This window comes from Botrytis byssoidea (genome assembly GCF_014898295.1).
Source record: "Botrytis byssoidea strain MUCL 94 chromosome Unknown BBYS_004, whole genome shotgun sequence".
In the NCBI taxonomy this organism is placed as follows: Eukaryota; Fungi; Ascomycota; class Leotiomycetes; order Helotiales; family Sclerotiniaceae; genus Botrytis; species Botrytis byssoidea.
In genome coordinates, this window is record NW_024065845.1 from 1,142,134 (window position 1) to 1,161,855 (window position 19,722).

Here is a 19,722-nt window from a genome sequence, read left to right on the forward strand (position 1 = left end):
CCATCAATTCCCCATTCTCCGCCAAAGCTTGCTGCTTCAATGCTCGAGTGAAAGCCTCTGTGGATGATTTGACTGTTCAAGTGGCAGAAGTATGATGGTACAAGATTCTGTCATCAATAAATTCCGCTTCCTCTATACCAAACAGCAGTCTGGCCCAACTTTTCAGATTCTGTCTGATCTACATCTTGAAGTCTGCTCACAATATTATACGTTTGCGATTTCACCTGTGGTACCCTACCTAATTCTAGCAGGAGGCGTTGGGCGCCTTATTGATTATGAGGGTTACCTAGCATTTCTTGCAAAGCAAACCTCGCAATTCGAAAAGGTTTTCCTAGTTCTTGGAAATCACGAGTTTTACCACCTCTCACACACCAGCGCTTTGGAACAAGCTCAAAGACTCGAGAAAGAAGCAGTTCTGAACGGTAAACTTGTTTTATGTCATCAGAAACGATGGGATATTGAATTTGGAGATTTACAGACCGCGATTCCTGGTTGTACACTTTGGTCTAAAATCGATGATGGCGCAAGAGAAGCAGTTCAAAAAAGGATAAAGGATCTCGAAAAGATAGATAATTGGTCGATTGATGACCATAACACTGCACACATACCTGATCTTACATGGCTTTCCAACCAAGTTTCGATCATTCAGAACCAAAACAAATCTAGGGTCGAAGGAGAACCTGAGAGGAAGATTTTGGTGATCACACATCATGCGCCGACAATACATAGTACATCTAGTCCCAAGAACTCTAACAATCCTTGGGGCTCAGCATTTGCTACTGAGCTACCTGGGGATTCAAGTATGGGCTGGGTTGATGTGAAAGTATGGGTTTTTGGACATACACATTTTACAACGGACTTTGAGAAAAACGGTATACGAGTTTTAAGCAACCAGAGAGGTTATGTACTTCCAGGAAGTGAAGGAAAGAAAGATGAAGAATTTAGGGAACCCGCCTTGGATTCGAAGAAAGTATTTGGTATCTAATCATATTCTTGATTCCACTGGGACCGATACATTATCCACAATGGATATCGAACGAGAGATAACTGAAGCTCATCTTTGGCATTCGTGTTGGACTTTCCCTGCAATACATTTGATCATTCCTCTTGATAGCCCTTAATATCTTCAAATTCGAGCTCAGCCACAGGTTGGAGATTGAAATATCAAAATCTCTTTTTTGAATTTTCCGAATATTCTTTTGTTCTTACAATTTTGCTCGCATTTTGGCAAGCTTTTCATTATTCTCATTTAGTGAGTGACGTTGACTTATTTGACTAGGTAAGCATATCGTACCTTCCTCTTGGAAGTTTGGTACCAGAGGCCTACTTTAACCTTACCCCACTTCCACAATTCATTGCCTTCCTTTTCAACTATCTAATGTCAATGATACATTGCTCGTGGTCCTAGATGGAATAGTATTTTCCTCTCTCAAACTTCATTTTTTCATGCACAAATAATATTCTAGAAGCTTCACTTCTCAACCAAATAATCATAGTCACTCGCAAATATGGACTGGCCAGACATAATACTCCAAGGGTGTGCTTTGATCGGACTCCAAGTCTACTGTTGGACTTCCTGGAGGATCTTCATCAACCATGCAGCTGTTGCGGCTCCGATTTGGAGCGTTCCTGGACTTACAATTGGGCTCCTAGCCGCCGCTTCCATATTGGAACAGGTATGTCTTCACAATTCTCATTGTCTGTATTCGCTGTGCGCTTTACTATGCTTTACAATTGCTGAAGAATTTTTAGATCATTGGGATGACTGTATTCCTCTACAAACACCACGATAACAAGTCTTTGGCATTCGAAAACATTGTTTCATCTTCTATTATCAATGTTTTCGCTGCCTTTTTGATCGCTTTTGACTACCACAGAAACGAGAATGTCATGCTGTTCCACCTAGAAAGTGCGAAATCATTTATAGTTGTATCTTATGCAGCTCTTGCGGTTGTGAGTGTTCCTACCTTGACTGCATTCGTTGTGATACCAGCTCCAGTGATGTACAGCTTCGTTATTAGTCACACAGCCATTTGTGCTTTCCTGGGTTACGGCAAGAGTATAGATGAACGCGGGCCTATTCTAGGAGTACAGTGGTCGTTTAAAAAGGACTTGAACAAAAATCCATCTGGAGTGAAGCCAATTTCGACTGCTTCTCTACATTCTCTTGAAGAGAAGCCAAACTCTGTAAGCCCCGGTCTCAATTTGCGTATCTATTATGATTCTGGCTGATTTGAACCAGAATGATCAGGATAGAGCTGCATCAGAAGATTCGGTCATCATTGCGCCACCTGATCCCAATATTTCAAGCACCGATTCAGAACCAGAACCCCAAATCTTGGGAATAAATATGGCTTGGGCGATATCAAGTCTTATCTTGTATTTAGCTTGTACGATTGTATCGTCAAGGAGCATTCAAAACCTGGATCTGGCCGCTTCTAAAAGAGATATGACTACAAGTTGTCTTCTCTTTGCCACACGGAAAATATTATCATGTCACCTTATTACTCTTGCAGCCAAGAAGAGCGGTTGTGTTGGGAGTGCCGTAGAGGACATGGCCTCTTTCAATGGTTGGCTTTATTTAATGGCTCGAGAGTGTGCAGCTCAGAACCAAAAAGCCCCCACAGGCACTCTGAATTGGACAGAGCTCGCTGTTTTCATCCTTGAGGGTAGCGTATTGATACCAGCTGTGGCACGTTATCCAGGGGGAATGCTGGCCGCAACTTTCATGCTCGTGAATTGGTTGGGCTTTTTAAAGTCTAGCATTCGTGCAGCTTCATCAGGAACAGTTACCGAAAATTAGTAGCCTCACATACAATGGCGGTATTTCAACCACAATAGTAAAGATTGATTCAATGTCTCAGCTCAAGGATGATAATCATCATCTCCGCTCAAAGGTCTTTGATGTAGGGCAGCGAAAAGGGAGGCGTTAACGTCGAACAAGGCTCAAATGCGACTGTTATCTGAGCGTTGATATCACGCACAAAAATGAGTGAGCTCTTACGAGCTTTGAATAATAAGCCAGCAAATGTAAACATTAATCGATTTCATTAACTTTATTTATTTTATATATCAAGTAACCACCGTCTCCATGGTATCAAAGTATGCACGCAACACCCTTATATCCACAAAAGCAGAACACCATCCACCCCACGGAAATGCATGATTATCCAAACACCTCCCAATGCCCATAATATCCTAAAAACGCCCAATATACTTAATACACTTATACACAACCCAGAAAATTCCCACCTTTTAAAATGCCATTCTCTCTCTAATAGCTCCTAGACCCACATTATCATAAAGGCGGCCGATCATAATATACATCAAACTCCTGTTTGACCCGAATCCCATCTCTCATTTGCCCCCCTTGACGCTCTTTATCTTCCTCGGGACTCATCTGCATGTGTCCCACATGCATATTAGCTATGTGCACACGCTCGGGCGCGCGAAATGGTTGTTTGAACACGGGAGCTTTGAAGATCCGCTCGTGAGACGAAGAACGGAATTTTGAGAGACCGAGACCGAAACGACCCTCGGCTTGCTCTGAGAATTGACGGTCCGGATCGCGTTCTTGGGGTTGTAGGGAGTGAGAAGGTGCTGAGGAAGATTGGGAGTGTGGGTACGATTGAGTTGAGGGGGGAGGAGGAGAGACATCTCTCCGTCCGAGAAATAAACCGGCGTCGGAGCCTAGTCGCTTGAATCGACCCTGCATTCCTCGGAATCCGTCGCCGATGCCGTGGTAGCGTCCTCCGGTACTTCCATTTCCATTTTCGCTACCGCTGCTGGTCTCGCTGGTTTGCTGGAGCTCGATATCGTCGTGCAAGGTTCGGGCGTGCTCTTCGGGGGAATTAAGACCGTCTTTTTGATCTTGCGGCATGTTTCGCGAGGGGTGGAGGATTATGTTGAAGAGGGGTCGACAGGCGGGGAGACAAGCGGCAATTATATACATGCTCGTTTCAAGGATGGTGTATAAGGCAAGATCGACGGCTGCGCGGGGAGTATCTGGGAATAAGGATTGATTCGCAAAAGAGACGAAACGAAGAATAGATGTGGCGAGACCGCTTGGGAAATGTTAGTTGGATTTTCGGGGAGGGGAAATAGATTTATGTACCTTGATCCGGTGAGTAAAGTAACACCCAACCCGATCTTCACCTTCCTCGTCATGTTGAGTCTGAAAATAAAGGGTAATGGTAATAGTAACATAACGATATCGGTTATAATGTTCGGTAAACTAGCATATAAAAATAGCTTTTCGATATCAAAATGACATTTTCCTCCCACAATTGTTTTGTCCCAGAAGTAATCAACGGGCGTGCACTGGAAGAGCATCATCATGAATAAAATAGTGGATGATATGACGAGGATATAGATCACAAAGTAGGTTATCATGCGGTAGAATGGAACCGTGAAAATACGGAGATACATGGCGAGGATGGAGAGTTTGGGAAAGGTGACAGCGATGGCGTAGGTGGCGGGGAAGAACATTAAGAGTTTGTATAGGGCGAGGAGTTTGGAGGGAGCGCTCAGCTCAATAGCTTCAATATGGTGGCCTACTCCGCAGTAATTTATTCCGACTATAAATTGTGATTGTTAGACATAAATCCCCTTAAATGTGAAGATCCTTGAGACATAAAATTATACACGTACCGAGACCCTGAGCAGCAAGCAACACGGAAAATATTAAGGCTGGCACCATAAGAAAATCATCCCAACCCCGCGGTGTATGGTGAAGCCACCTGGAAAAAAATCTCGCAAAGACGAAGAATATATTCAATATAATACAAGCGATACAAGTAACGACGAGTTTGTGTCCGTTATAATTTTCCAGGTATCCGGGTGGAAATTGTGCTGCGGCGGCTTGTGCGTCCATCGTGTCTATTATTTATATATTTCCGAATTCTTCTGAGGGATTCCTTATTATGTACAACCGTTTGCTGAATACCCTTTGACTGAAAGGAGCTGAGGAAATAATCAAAATTGGACGGATAGATGCTTCTTATCGTTCATCAGTCGATTCGATCACTAGATTTCGCTCTGTCTGTCCAATTTCACCTGCCCACTGTTGAGAATATTATTCGAAGCATTTCTGAATTGACCAACAACAAACAAAAAATGTATAGAAAAGGATGCGGTGAGAGACTTTGCAAAAGCGTAAAAAGAGAGCACAAAAAAAGAGTACCATGAGGAAATATCGAGATAGATATGAATCTTCTCCAACACGTATGTAGACCGCAATTGCCAACCGGAAGGACCGAAAGAAAACAAGCAGACCCTCAAAAATACTCTATCTTCGCCCGAACAAATCGAACTGGTCTGATCCTCCAAATTTCAAATGGCACAACAGGTATCTGCATCTCCATAATCTTGCGGGTATGCCATTGGTTCGATTAACCCTGGCGCGTCCCCCGTGTCATCCTCGTAGCTCCCATACGACACCACTACGGAGGCTGCACACACCCAACTTCCCCATTTTCCTTACTACCACTCTCCACTATCTCATGCTGAACAAGGAAGCTCTGAACAAGCGCATAGCGTAAGCTGGAAGCTATGTTGCCAGGGCAAGTGGCTAGTGCCTACGGATCTGTATTGTAAGCGATGTCACATATGCGCCGCAGGGTCGCAGCCTTGCAGGAATACGGTTGTGGTTGCGTTTGCATGGGCAATGAGGGCAAACAGCGTTTAGATTGGTTGGTGATTTTGTGCAAATACCTGGCCGATAATGCAGTTGTGTGGCGATGCTGTTGAAGAAAGTTGGTTTTGAAGATATGATCTGGGAGCTGAAAAATGAATGGCGCAATTGCATTAAATAGGGGGTCCAGTTCAAGATTCAAATGTCAGTGCTAGAAAGTCAAATCTTTGACCACCATCTATGATTTGCTAAACCCTCTTGACCAAATCGAATAGATGATTGCTTCTTCTTTGCATACGGGACGGAAACTTTGAGTTTGAAAAAAGTAAGCAATGAGTTCCTCACTAATCTCACCACCTGTCGATGTCCCAAATGAGATGAGATCCTTTCCCTGGTACTAATCAGTGATCATTCTGTAGCTCTGCTTTACGATTTGCTATGATTCATCTATCTACTCCGTTTGAATAATTTACAATCCCAGCATCACACGTGGATGTATGGTTACATGCATGGCTGACCGTCATGGAGTCCTGGTCAGATACCTGTATGTAGTTTAGTCGACCCGATTCGGTGACCTGTCCGACAGGACCTCGAATCCTTTCACGTCTGGACCTCCGAGATGGAAGACGGGAAGTCAGGAAATCAGGAACGAAAGATACAATAGTCCAGAAGCTATGCTTGCTTGGTGGAATGAACGGTCAATTGTAAGTACCCATCGTATTCATGTGCTCGGTGTCGATATCATATCTTCTTTTTCCAAAAGTCTCTCATGCCAAATTCATTATCTAGATCTTCAATCAAGGGGGAAACAGATAAATATGCAAATATACGGCCGTATATTCTGAAGTTTTAACGATTACATCGTCCACCAACCGTTATTTCTCCGTTCCAATTATAGCAATTCAATTGAATCTAATTCTTCAGCATTCCCACTCCCATCGAACCATCAAAGATAACACAATACCCAAAATCGTATCCACTGTAAGAAATGCTAACCTTTCTCTTTAATTTCCTAGCAACCGCTATGTTGGTAAGGAATATCACTCGCGCAACATTTACGGAGTCACCAGCAGTTGCCCGCTTCTTTCTTATCCGTCAAATCTCATGGCCTCGGTTCGGGATCTACAACCCTGTTCGCGAATGTTGATAGGCAACCGTTTTGGGTGATCATTCATAAATCAGGATTCGACCGTGAAAATAATCACGATTTTCTAGAAGCTTTTTACGAAATTGCCACATGTTTCGAAGGATGTGATGCGGATATAAGGTTATTCAGCACGTGGAATGCAATTCCTGGTGTCTTTGAGGCAAACTTAATCAGAACCTCTCCACAATTATATTGGTGTTAAAATTGGACTTTTGGGATGGAAAGGTAATACTTTGTCATCTAAGTATTAAGTAGCAAAGGATTTGAATAGTCAGAGGAAATGCTATCTCACCGGACATTTTTTTGAGATACGAAATACGATCAATGGTCAAGGACAGCAAGGACAGCAAGGACAGCATCGGAAATCCTGATGACCTTTCGGCGTTTGTCTCTATACCTCGAGGAGCAACAGCACTGATATCAGGAAGCCCAATGATCAATCCTTATATTCCTAGTCGAAATTCCGCTCACACAAAAGTCCTGGTGCTAATCTGATCGGAGATAAGTAATCGAGTAACGAAAGGTTCCTGATTAAACGTTGTAACAATGGACAAACCCCTCCTTGAACAATATGCATATTCGGAACCACGAGGATGCCATCAACTCTTCAAACATCTCAATCATCAACTTCCCGTCCCGTATGTAAACCATCCTAGCCATTTCACTGATCACCAATAGTCCATTCCCATCCGAAGCGCGCAACCCAAAGACAGACCCACCATACGGCACGCATTGTCCAGACTCCACCCTCAATCCACCCCCACATTATCCATAAAAGTTTTCTGCAGGTGATGTGAATCATTTTTTTGCTTGCCTGCAATTCTTTCCCTTGCCTTCCACCTCAATCTCCATCTTCAATTCCGCACATTTGTTCCGTCCACGCACATCCAAGATTCTCGTGTCGCCGCAGCCGCACGCCCCAGTCCCACTCATAATCTTGCACATCTCAACCGCAGCCATGATCACAACCCAAAGCTCGAGCCTCAATATCATGGATCCCAAGTCAAATATATACAAGCGCTAACATTCTATTCCCTTACCCTTCGTTCCTTTCGTGACCTTATCAACGTTAAGCGCCCACCTATGTGCTTTCGTATATATAACTATTGATTCGGGAGCGAGAAAAAAATTACGTGAAAGAGGATGAAAAGACTGCCTGGGGCTTAGTGTATCGATGGTGCAGGTAACAGTAACAGCGCAAAGTAATTGTGATGACAATGATCGAATTCCACATTGTTCTGAACACGGTGCTACTCGTGAAATTGTATCGTTGCATTTATTGTTCGACTTTCAAGTACAAATCAATTTCGTAAAAAAGGGGATATAGGAGTGTGATCTCGAACCGAGAAGGATAGGCGAGGGGTTGAAGTGAATGGTGGCGAATTATCAAAGCGGGCAGCTAGGTATTTACTGGTAAGACGAGAGCCGACTGTTAAATGATTGGTACATTGCATGACGTTTTTTTTATCGTCCAATCATACAAATTCAATGTAGTACCTATGACATGAATGTATGCTGGTGTATGTACCTAGCTAGTGAACGGTCGTTGCGTACCTGGGTATCTAATTCTCATCAAACTTTCGGTGGAAGACTAGTGCTAAATCCCAACATTAAGCTCTATGTTCAAAATTAGCAAGATACATTTACGTAATAAACAAACAAAGTAGAACTGCAGATATCACAGTATCGACTCTCGAACTCCAAATGGCTACTGGACACTAACACGGATATTTCGAGTAAGTTTATCAGATTTCACGCGAGTCAGAAAAACAGAAAATACAACAGGACAAAAATGCATACGGTAGAACACTAGAATAAAATTGGTATTCGATATTCACCTCTGCTTTGGGAAGCAGGTGAAGATAAGCCAGCGTAAAACGCCAATGAGTATTGATTGATTGATTGCTCCTCCTCAATCAAGGGAGACCAGACCAACCCAACCGGCATTAAAAAAATGAAGAACTGCAAGCGATATCATGAACAGCGCCATATCTGGCCTTTTGTTTGATCGATGCCCGTCCATGCAAATCTTACATCACCATGAAAAGAAACATACCACTGACAAACAAATAAGCTCCAAGATGCGGAATTTGTGATACTCAAATTATGAGAATTGAATAGCGAAAAGAAGCTAGGTGGATTAATTATAACCTTTAAAATCCACCAATTGGAGCTCGGCCGGGAGGTCCTAGATTTCTAGATGCGCCTCCACTGATAGGGCTTCCGATCTCGCCTGGCGCACCAGCAGAACGGAAGTCATGAGGTATTGAGTCACTGACATAGTGAATTTGTGACTTGCCGTCGGAAGAACGGATTTCGAATGTGCCACCACCATTCATTTGATTTCCTTCGGTGTCACAAATATCCAGTAATTCCCGTTCAGAAACCGGCTCCTCTCTAGCTGGATTCAGAAGAGCGACCTCATTCTTGATAGCATCAATATCTAACCATCCGTCTGGGGTAGAATTCTGAAGAGTCTGGCAAGCCATACAAATCATTAATCTCACGGCTACGGAACGCGGTTGAGATGGGCGGAAGTAAGGTGGCATCGCGAAAGAACCATTCATATTGAGGCTTGTATTCCATCCCCCTCCAAAACCATTAGACCCAGGTAGGGAAGAAGATCCAAATGGGGTTGAAGGCGCACCCCATGTGCCAAAAGAGCTCATCATACTTGCTGGATCCGAGCGGTCCATACCAAATGGAGGTGGTAAAAAGTTCTGTCTGCTGGGATTGCCGGGAGCTGCACTCGAGCGTCGTGCGCCAACTCCATTACTGATGGGCTCATCACTATCATCCAGTAAAGCGCTACTACCAAGATGTTTGCTTGTTTCATCGGATTCACCAGTATTAGATTTATCACTACGGCGAGTACCGTGAACAATACTAGATGGTCGTCCAATTGGCGTTGGTCTCGCGATAGGCTGGGCTTGTGTTGCCGATGATAATCCGTCAAATGAGCCGGACTGATTTCGGGAATGGGTCTGCGAAGGGGATGTTTCTTTTGGGGAACCAAAAAGCTGGCCGATACTACCCATACCGTTCGGAGAAGCTTGTGGAAACCCTGGTGGTCCATGCATAGGGAATCCTCTGCCTTGTGGCATATGATGCATATTGAATCCGGGCTGGAATGGGGGGATGCCACCATTAGGGATGGGCAAAGGACGAAAGTGATTACCTATTCCCTGCTGAAGTCCGAACATTGGATCATGATGTGGTCGGCCGAAACCTGGAGGTACCATTGGCATTCCTGGTTGAAATCCTCCTGGCATGGGCTGCATACCAGTGAATGGACTCTGAGGGATACCTGGAGGGCCTTTCAGCGCAGAGTGTATTGGAGAAGTGGCCTGTGGGTGTTGTAAGAGAGGATGTTGTATCGGCGTTTTTCCAGGCGGACATATTGGGCCTGGACTGTTTGGTAGAGGGGTTACAGAATTGGGTGATATACTCTGGTATTTACTAGAAGGAGTTCTGGGTATTGAGTAATTTTCTTGCTGAGAATTTGTCCGAAGCTTGATAGGAGTCGGTGCTTTCGGTACAGCGGGAATAGCGACTGGAATATGAGGTGAAGCCAAGGCATGACTCAAGTTAGGTGTGGGTACTTGGTTTGTGCGTCTCGAGGCATGCGCAGCAGATTGGGCGGCTTGAACAGCAGCTTGCTGAGCAGTAAGCTCTTCACGTTTCTGTAGCTCTCTAGCTTCTTTGTCAGCCTTGACCTTCGCTTCCTTTTCTCGCTTTTCTCGCTCGTGCTTCTCCTTTCGTTCCTTAGCCTCCTTTTCCTTAATTTCCTTCGCTTCTAATGCTTGGCGCCTTAGCTCCTCTTTCTCCTTTCTTTCTCGCTCTTTGGCCTCACGCTGTTTTCGTTCTTGTTCAGCCTGACGTTCTCGTTGTTCTTGAAGTCGGCGTTGCTTGTCGGCTTCTTTACGCACGCGCTCTTCTTCATCGGCTTTTTTTTGAGCCTCTTTCTTCTTTCGATTTTCCTCTCGTTTTAGTCTTTGGGCCTCGGCTTTCTTCTCCTCAATTTCTCTGAGGGAAGCTTCTTCAGCTGCTCTTTCAGCGTCTTTTCGAGCCTTTTCCTCGGCCATGGCGCGCTTCTTCTCAAGCAACTTCTCCTTTTTCTTCTGTGCATCTTTAGCCCTTTTGGCTTTCTTTTGCGAGTCCGCTCGACTTTCTTCTTCAAGTTCCTCGAGAAGCTTCTGCTGCCGCTCTTTCGCAACCTTTTCCTTGTAAGCTGTCAGAACTCTCTGCTCAAACATTCGAGCAGCGAATATCTGGAACATTCGTCTTCCTTCTTCCATTCGCTGTTCTTCGGTCATGCTATCCTGTTCCATGTTAGTACGTACATGATGGTGAATAATAATACCCTCCACGTACCATTTCCTCTTCATCGTAATCCTCTTCCTGGCTGTCATACTCGTCTTCATCATCCTCTTCGTCGTCATACTCGTCTTCTTCTGGCGGCGGTGGGTGATTATGGACGTGTCCGTGGGAATGGGGATGCATGGAACCATTTGAAGGATGTCCGTAATTCGCATTAGCATACTGTTCTTTCGCATCTTCCTCTCGAGCCATGCGACGCTCGGCTAGTTGCTCCATCATTTCAATGAATTTCTTCCCGTCATTTTTGAGTAGATCATCTGCTACGGTAAGAATTCCTCCTTGTACTGTAAGACTATTACCAAAATTAAAAAAATCCGTGGCGTGACTTCTTGGAATTTCTTCCGGTTCTTCTTCGCTGAAATCATCTTCATCTCCATCGTCTTCGCTGTATTCCTCATCTCCCTCTTCATCCTCATCATCGCCAAGTTGCTCTACTATCCTGCCCCTTGAAGGTTGCTGCCCATTAAAAACAGGAGGTAGACGATTGGGAGGCTGCAAGCCGCTCATAGCGCCAAATCGACGTGGGGGTGGCATCATCGGCGGAGGACCGTCACCTCCTTGATGATTTGCATATTGCTCGAGCTCTTCATAGTATGCATCATAAAGTACCTCCAATTCCTCTTCGATAGCAGTGCGTTTGCGACCGCAGACCGTGCAACTACACGAATGTTTTTGTTGCTCTTTCATTTTCTTGAGTACGGCATCCTTTTCCACCTTGACTAGCGATTTGCGCTCATCTTCTCCAAGAGATAGCCAGAATTCCTTTATCCGCTCGCGTTCTTCTTGTGACGATGTATTCCAAATTTTCTCCTTTGAAATACCCGGCCCTCTTTGCATGCTCGGAGGAGACTGTAAAGGAAGAGGTAGCGATACACGATTATGCGATGAACCGTTCGGACCGTGGTTTGCGTGATTTGAATGGTCCGACTGCGAAGATTTCGACTTCTTTTTCTTCTTCTGTTTCTTACTTGAAGAGTTCGTTGCAGGCATCGCATAGCCGTTTGTCGAGGAGCCATCGTGACCATATGAACCGGAGTACGCATCGCCCTCTTCGTCACTGTAATACGCATTATCGTCCGCAGGATCGAATTGTTCGTCATCGTCATATTGTTCATCTAGCCCTGCTTCGCGAAAGCGTGCTTCCAGTTCCTGCATTTGTCTCCTCACGTCCCCAGAAGTTGGTCCACCACTCATTTGGGAGCCTTGTGCTTGTTCCGCGGCAGCTCTAGCAGCCTGTTTCGCCCTTCTTTTCTGCTTCTTGCGATTTACTGTAGGTGCGCCATTGTTTGTGGGAGGAGTGGGCAATTGACCATTTGATTTCGTTGTAGTTTGTGCCATGGTGGGAAATGTCTCAGATGAATCGCTCGTACTAGATTTCTTCGGTGTAGTCACGATCTTTCCAGCATCCTTTATCAACGGCGTCGCAATGTTTCTAGGAGTCTGCAAGTATGAGGACTGGCTTGTATTCTTTCGTTGGTTTGCGGGCATTCCGATGGGGTATAGAGGTGAGAGGGGTCCGGGTAGCGACGACCGTGGCTAGTGATTGTTTAGATATGGCTCAACCAACGAAATTCAACGACGGGCCGTATTTGTTGAATTATTTTGAAATATCACTTGCAGACTTACTCAAAAGTTGTAGGATTAGTTCTCGCGATTGCCCCACCACAGGTGATTGTTTGCTTTCGGGATGAACAATTATGATTTGTGTGGGGGGGATGAGGGCTGGTTCATTCAGAGAGTGCGCGTGGAATTAATTTTGGGAGTATGAGAAGTTATTGGCTATGGAGATTTTAAACAAGTCGTTATTATTGAGAGGGCACCGTGAAATCCAGAAGGGGATTTTGGAAGGGCTTGAAGTTTAAATTGTGGTACGGGTACCTTTGCAGGTCATTGAATCTCAAGTAAGGTTGCTGAGTCATCATACCTCAGGCATGTTATATTATGGATTCAAGGAACCTCCTCGAGGTCTTCCAGATCTATCCATACCTATATATAATACTTTCAATTTACCACGATCACATGGTGAATACGATTGCATCACTGCTCAGATTAACATTAACAAGAAAGCCATTTAGGATCAAAATGCCTAAAGCCAAGAGATCACTGTCGACTACAGGCAAGGAGGTGAAGCGGGCAAAGAGAGTAAAGACAGAGGAAACAGCAGTCGAAGAGAAACAGAAGCAGGTAATCAAAACCATCGAAGAAAGCGACGAAGAATCAGCAAAGCATGTAATCAAATCAGGAGACCAGAAATTTAAAGCATACTCTTCCTTTCTAGAGGAATCTCCCTTCCCCAAGTTCAAACATCCAACGCCAAGAGAGTGTGAAGTTGCAAATGAAGTACTACAGGAGATGCACGGAGAAGAAGTAACTAAAGAATTCGAAGATGAAAATACACCAGAGACAATTCCACACGCATTGGATGCAATGATCGTTGCAATATTAAGTCAAGCAACGAGTTGGAGTAACGCCAAAAGAGCAATGAATTCAATGAAAAAAGTGTATGGCTCTATATTCGCTTACGAGAAGATCATGGAAGGTGGGAAGGATAAATTACAGGAGACCATTCGATGCGGTGGGCTGCATATCAGAAAATCAATGATCATTATGACGATTCTGAAACAGGCAAAGGAGCGTCACGGCAAATGGGATCTCGATCATATGTTCGAACTGACTGACGAGGAAGCGATGAAGGAGTTGCTGGCTTTCTCGTATATTGGTCCTAAATCCGCTTCGGTCGTCATGGGTTGGTGTCTCAAACGCAATCCCTTCACCGTCGACACCCACGTCTATCGCATCGCCGGACTATGGGGCTGGCGTCCTTCGACTGCGACCCGCGAGAAGACGCAATCTCATCTTGAACTGATGATTCCCGCTAGATATAAATTCAGTCTTCACTTTCTTTTGATTCAGCATGGCCGATCGTGTCCTGCCTGCATTGGAGGAAGCAAAGGTGGACAGAAATGTACCGCTGCTGCCAAGATGAAGGCACTTCTGAAATGAATATGTTTGAAACTAAATTATCTAAGAAGATGTCACTTCAAACACAATTCAATCAGAAAGCAATCAAACCATTGCTTTTGATATAATCACTCAGGGTCTGTTTCTAGCAGATTGAATTTCGAACTTGATTTCTATGGATGACAAGAATATCCTTAGAAGCATTGAATTATATTCTTTAAAGTGGATTGAGCTTCTTCTGACTGATTATACCAGTCATCATCGTTGCCATTTGCTGTGGCTGCTTGGGGTTGACTCATGGAAGTACACGTTGGTTCTCCTCCACTCAGCTCTAAAAATTATGCTGGTCGTAGGACGTAAGAAAGATGAAGCTGCAAAGTGAATCGATTGAGAGGGTATGGATTGGAAATGACTGGTGGAATAAAAAGTGTAGAAGGCGTCGAGCCCTTCTCTTGCGTAAATACATTTTCCAAGGTGGATTGCAGGTGTTCGGTGTAATTACATTCGCTGTGACAGGACTGAAAAGCGCGAGAATAAGGGTTGACTTTCTATTAGAGCGCGATACTTCTTTATCGTCAAAGCGTATCATCAATGCGCCTGCTACGATGGTTGCGTATGCTCCTGATGTTGGTGATTGAGTGACTTTGACTTACGCAGAACAGGAGGAGAGTTGTGCTACCAATTGAGACTCCAGATCTGCCTTGGCTTGCGTCGTAGTGGTCAGGACCCTTTGGTTCCCCTCCAAAGAAGCTCCCACCGTTCTCAGTCTGCTCTGTAATTCATCAATGCTACTTTCGAGCTCTGCAATCCTATTCTTCAGCTCGCTTGCTTCGGTTTCGTACTGCCGTACTAAGGTAGTCCAGAATGCTTATACCTGGTCCTTCTTCTCGACTTCCTCTTGCTATGCAGCTAAATTTTGTCTCTTATTGACATTCTCTATGTTGATCCCTTCTCTGAGATTTACTAGCTGACTTTGGAACTTTTGACACATTTCTGATTTCAGCGCGTTGTCATTTTTGAGAGTCTCTGTTTGTACTTTCATGGCTATGATTCTTTATCTAGTTGAGTCATTGCTAAGAGAGCTTCGAGTATGGTCTACTTTCATTATAATTTTTTGGCCTCCTGATCTCATTTTGAAAGGTCGTTTGTTGTACTGTTGAATTTCTGAATCCTTGAAGAATGTCTTCAGTTGTGATCGATCGCTCAAGCTTTTGATCCATCTTATGGTGTTTTTGTGGAATAATCTACTGCAATCAAGAGATGGTGACTGTTTAACTTGAGCTATCGTGCGGTCATGCGATCAAAGTTTCAGCTCTTTTTGTTCTATTAACCTCGTTCTCAGTAGGAAAAGACTCTTTCTATCCTCTAGACTGTCAACTCAAAACACCATCGCTTAAAAGGGATCTAATTGACTAATCGAATTATCAGGATTTGTGAATCTAATAAATATTAAATTCAATGTAAATTGAGATATATAAATGGATCCTCTTTATTATTACAGAATGTTATTAAAATATTTACAAATTCATTTATCTATTATCAATTTTAATATCTTAATAAGAAGGTAGAAATAAAAAAGGATAAGTATATTGTGATCTCAAATATTAGCTTATAAAAAGAATTTTCGATTACAATTAATACATTTTATAGATTCGAAATAAATCTTTATTTTCGAAATGAAGGGTATATCTAGATGTAGTATTTTCATATTGATAGAATCAAATTCTATATTATTTGAGATTACATTAATGGAATTAATATATATTATATATTTGTCAATTTCCTCATTAACGATACTATTTATGAAGTTATTAACTAACATTCTTACTCAGCATACAAACTATATTGGTATCATCGGCCGAAGGTCTAGGGGATAGTCTCGTAATAGACCCTTAACTCTTTCCTTTGGACAACTTGGCGGGCGCAAGAGTAATAAGGGTCTGGCGAAGAATAATACAATATTGCTGATGTTCGTTCTAATGGTGGAAAGCTTCTTGAAAGAACTTGGTAAATCCAAAGCTTCTGGGTGACTGACTGGCAGTGTGCAAATTGAAGTCCTAAATCTTAATCGTTTGATTTGATATCGAACATTGAAAATGATGATGAGCTTTTGGTGCGAGGTCTGTTTCGTTCAGATGGGTGATTATTGGACTAATAAGAATATCTAGGAATAGAATCAATAGAATGGATACTCTTGAAAGTACAACGTCACTGGGTACTGTGTAAGGTAAATGTCATCCCGATCCTTGTTCTCATCACTCCAACCAAGCACCCATTCGACAATTGGCTCTCTTTTACGAGTATAGCCAGGCTGGTTTTAAATCGAATTCTAATCTAATCCCTATCGAAATATCGAAATATACTCCGGACAGGGCGGGACGTTTGCTTTTCCCGATTACTTCTAGTTGGTATTTTGAATGGTCCGATAATTAATAAGCTGTCTCCACGGTGGCCCCCCGAGCCTCCGAAATAACGAGCCAGCGGACCGGTCATTTTTCATGGGGTTTCTATCGCTTTCGTGGCGGATTAAATGACCATTATTCAAATTTCTGTTGACCTGATTGATTGATTGACTGACTGACTGACTGACTGGGTACTTAGGTAGTAGTAGGTAGCTATCTAGTATCTACAAAATCTTGCTGTAAAAAGGGGGCCTCGCTTTAGTCGATGGAGTAGTAGATATAACCATCCATCAACCTGATTATGAATTTTATATGTGTGCAAAAGTGGTTTGCTGCCGCTCCAACCTCTAGTAATTCCAGAAATGAGCCCTCCCAGATTCTTACATATATACATAGCGTATGGTACTCAAAGATCTATTGTATTGTATGGATATGTATCAGAGTATTAATTGTCGATTTCTCATGGGAACAAGCCCCCAAACCCCCATTAGCTCGCTGCGCTCGAAGGTAGGGAGGCACAGTAAAAATTAGCTAAAAGCCTTCTAGTTCCTCTTAAAGTAATAGCTACGTACATCTCCCTATCCGTTAAGTGGATTGATTGATTGATTACATAGCATTACCATGGCCTACTTAATAAGTACTTCATGTACTCCAAAGTTCTAGAACTGATTGGAACCTCGATCATTCATCATCTACATTGCACATGCATACCAGGTGTATAAAACAGTTCATGAAAAGTAAGTATCACAAAGGTACTTACAAGTAGTCAAAGTTTCTTTTCTTACATATCTCCCGGCAATTTGACCTGCATCTTCATCTTCATCTTCATCTTCATCTTCTACTTTGGTCGTCACAAAGTATCAGGTATTTAGATCGTATATCTCTTTTCTTCTGTCTCTCATCTCTTGTCGAGTCTGAGTCTGCGTCTTCTCTTATTCACGTATCTCACTCCTTGCTGTGCCCCTTCACCCTCCATATAAATCATACCATACAGAGATAGAGATACAGAAAGAGAGAGACCTCGGAGGGAGAGAGTGTGTACTTCTGAATCCACTAACTCATCTGCATTAAGGTTAATCATCATCATACCTGGGGGTATCATTCACATGCATGGATTCTCAGAAGGTTTGTGAATTGCTTTTTTCTCTCTTCAACCCGCCTTTCGCCCAACTACTTATTCCTCTTCAGCTCCGTCACCCGTCCAGCCGTTTATCTGATCTGGATTTCGCTTGATAACGTGCCAAAGATTGGAAACACTTTCTTCTCCTCTTCATTCATTCATCCATCCTTCTTCGACGTCCATGATCTCACACTTCCCTTCCCTTCCCTTCCCAAACGCAGATACATCTTGATAAACCGCGACCTCGATCCTCGTGTAGATCTTTACAGATTCTCCTAAACCTAATCCAGAGCTCTAAAAAAAGGTGCACGGTTCGACGACTCAGCCTTCTCACGCTTCGGAAATCTCCACCCCAGAGCCCAGTTCTTCTTTAAACTTTACCTGCAACAATTAAAAAGGAGATACCAACGCAAGACCTCGTATAACTTCAATTCTTCTTCTGCATCGATTCATCTCCCTTCTTCTCATACTCATTGTGTTTCTTCAATTCTTTACGATACAATTATTAAGGGTTCATTCACTACCTGGGTCGATTTCCATTGTCTTACCTCATTTCAAACAATTGGTCCACTCATCCCACGCCAAAACCACTTATATCCGGTCATCTCCAAATTGAATGCTCTGAGAATTTCGATTTCCTGACAATCCCTCGTATCGATAATATTTCTTCGAATCCACACGAAAATCCTCACGAAATTGCCTTCGACCCCTTTGGCGATTGTTTCTTCCCCTCATAGTTGCATGGTCTTCTCTTCAATTAATTTGCGCGATATCCTTTTCTCTCTATAAACAACAACAATCCGATACCTACAATACCATCCGATCCAGCGACAATGGCTCAACAGCCGGCACAGAATGTTATGCGAAGGTACGTTGGACTTTTCCATGATTTATCGAAAAATTGCGCTTTCAGTTGCAGTGAGCATTGGGCGACTCGTTTTCCTACTCAGCCTCGTTATCTCTTGGGATCACCAAAGCAACGAATTTCTCTTAGTGGTTTTTAGCGTCGTCTCGATAGCGTTTGCTGTGACAAAGTGGCAGGCCATTGAGAGACTTGATATTAACATTCGTGCAGGAAATTGGTCATAATTGGAGATGGTGCTTGCGGGAAAACGTCATTACTTAGTGTATTCACACTTGGTTATTTTCCGACAGTAAGTCATCCTCAGAGATTGATGATTTGTTGAATCATTACTAACATTATTCTTTAGCATTATGTACGTTGATTTGCTAGCAATTTTGCGCGTTTGCCTCTGTCAATTGTGCTGACACCTTATCCAATTTTAGGTACCAACAGTTTTCGAAAATTATGTGACGGATTGCAGAGTTGATGGAAAATCTGTACAATTGGCATTGTGGGATACGGCAGGACAAGAAGACTACGAGAGATTGCGCCCTCTGGCATATTCGAAAGCCCACGTTATTTTAATAGGATTTTCAATCGACACTCCGGATTCTTTAGATAACGTCAAACACAAAGTAGGATTGCAATTTCTAGAGATAATTGATACGAAGTACTAATGTCTTGGCTAGTGGGTCGAAGAAGCAAACGAGCGGTGTCCAGGGGTCCCGATAATACTTGTTGGGCTGAAGAAGGACTTACGAGAGGATCCCGTGGCCAGAGAGGAAATGCGAAAGAAGTCTCTTGAATTTGTGGGAACGAAAGAAGCAGATGATATTGCAAAGGCCATCGGCGCAAGGAAATACTTGGAGTGCTCATCGTTGACCGGCGACGGAGTGGATGATGTCTTCGAAGCAGCCACCAGAGCCGCACTTTTGACGTTCGAAAAAGGGGAAAGTAATGGATGTTGTGTTATACTATAAGAGAAGATGAATGGAGTTTGGAGTGGGGAGGATATGTTGAACCAAGACGAAAAGAATTGAAAGAGGATATATCTGGAACGCGTCGAAACCGGAATCATCTACACAACCATCCCTAATGCACGAACGAGTCCGAAGTTACCTACTCCGTAGCAATATCACAGGCAATTGTATCTACGATATCTGGAAATTTCAGCGGAACTGAAAAACTAACGGGCGATTGTACATTTGTCGGGAAGGACAAGCCAAACTGATGATA

General features: G+C 43.4%; 7 protein-coding genes across 7 annotated transcripts; 5 read left to right on the top strand and 2 right to left on the bottom strand.

The window, feature by feature from the left end:
• Positions 1–91: 91 nt before the first annotated feature.
• On the top strand, positions 92–985 carry EAE97_002446 (uncharacterized protein; the record flags this gene model as incomplete). The annotated part of the gene is made up of 1 exon (XM_038872957.1): positions 92–985. The coding sequence occupies one exon, from the start codon at positions 92–94 to the stop codon at positions 983–985; it is 894 nt and encodes a 297-aa protein (XP_038736163.1).
• Positions 986–1,508: 523 nt separating this feature from the next.
• On the top strand, positions 1,509–2,803 carry EAE97_002447 (uncharacterized protein; the record flags this gene model as incomplete). The annotated part of the gene is made up of 3 exons (XM_038872958.1): positions 1,509–1,676; positions 1,753–2,187; positions 2,243–2,803. The coding sequence occupies 3 exons, from the start codon at positions 1,509–1,511 to the stop codon at positions 2,801–2,803; spliced, it is 1,164 nt and encodes a 387-aa protein (XP_038736164.1).
• Positions 2,804–3,298: 495 nt separating this feature from the next.
• Positions 3,299–4,873, bottom strand: EAE97_002448 (uncharacterized protein; the record flags this gene model as incomplete). The annotated part of the gene is made up of 3 exons (XM_038872959.1): positions 3,299–4,064; positions 4,115–4,577; positions 4,651–4,873. 3 exons carry the CDS (start codon positions 4,871–4,873, stop codon positions 3,299–3,301), a joined length of 1,452 nt encoding a protein of 483 aa, XP_038736165.1.
• Positions 4,874–8,561: 3,688 nt separating this feature from the next.
• Positions 8,562–13,075, bottom strand: EAE97_002449 (uncharacterized protein). The gene is made up of 3 exons (XM_038872960.1): positions 12,786–13,075; positions 11,154–12,695; positions 8,562–11,101 (listed from the first exon to the last, which is right to left on the bottom strand). The coding sequence occupies exons 2-3, from the start codon at positions 12,645–12,647 to the stop codon at positions 8,933–8,935; spliced, it is 3,663 nt and encodes a 1,220-aa protein (XP_038736166.1). The 5' UTR covers positions 12,648–12,695; positions 12,786–13,075; the 3' UTR covers positions 8,562–8,932.
• A 166-nt stretch (positions 13,076–13,241) lies between these two features.
• On the top strand, positions 13,242–14,162 carry EAE97_002450 (uncharacterized protein; the record flags this gene model as incomplete). The annotated part of the gene is made up of 1 exon (XM_038872961.1): positions 13,242–14,162. The coding sequence occupies one exon, from the start codon at positions 13,242–13,244 to the stop codon at positions 14,160–14,162; it is 921 nt and encodes a 306-aa protein (XP_038736167.1).
• Positions 14,163–14,485: 323 nt separating this feature from the next.
• On the top strand, positions 14,486–14,758 carry EAE97_002451 (uncharacterized protein; the record flags this gene model as incomplete). The annotated part of the gene is made up of 1 exon (XM_038872962.1): positions 14,486–14,758. The coding sequence occupies one exon, from the start codon at positions 14,486–14,488 to the stop codon at positions 14,756–14,758; it is 273 nt and encodes a 90-aa protein (XP_038736168.1).
• A 3,717-nt stretch (positions 14,759–18,475) lies between these two features.
• On the top strand, positions 18,476–19,466 carry EAE97_002452 (uncharacterized protein; the record flags this gene model as incomplete). Its single annotated transcript, XM_038872963.1, has 5 exons — positions 18,476–18,510; positions 18,718–18,796; positions 18,854–18,859; positions 18,930–19,121; positions 19,176–19,466. 5 exons carry the CDS (start codon positions 18,476–18,478, stop codon positions 19,464–19,466), a joined length of 603 nt encoding a protein of 200 aa, XP_038736169.1.
• Positions 19,467–19,722: the final 256 nt, after the last annotated feature.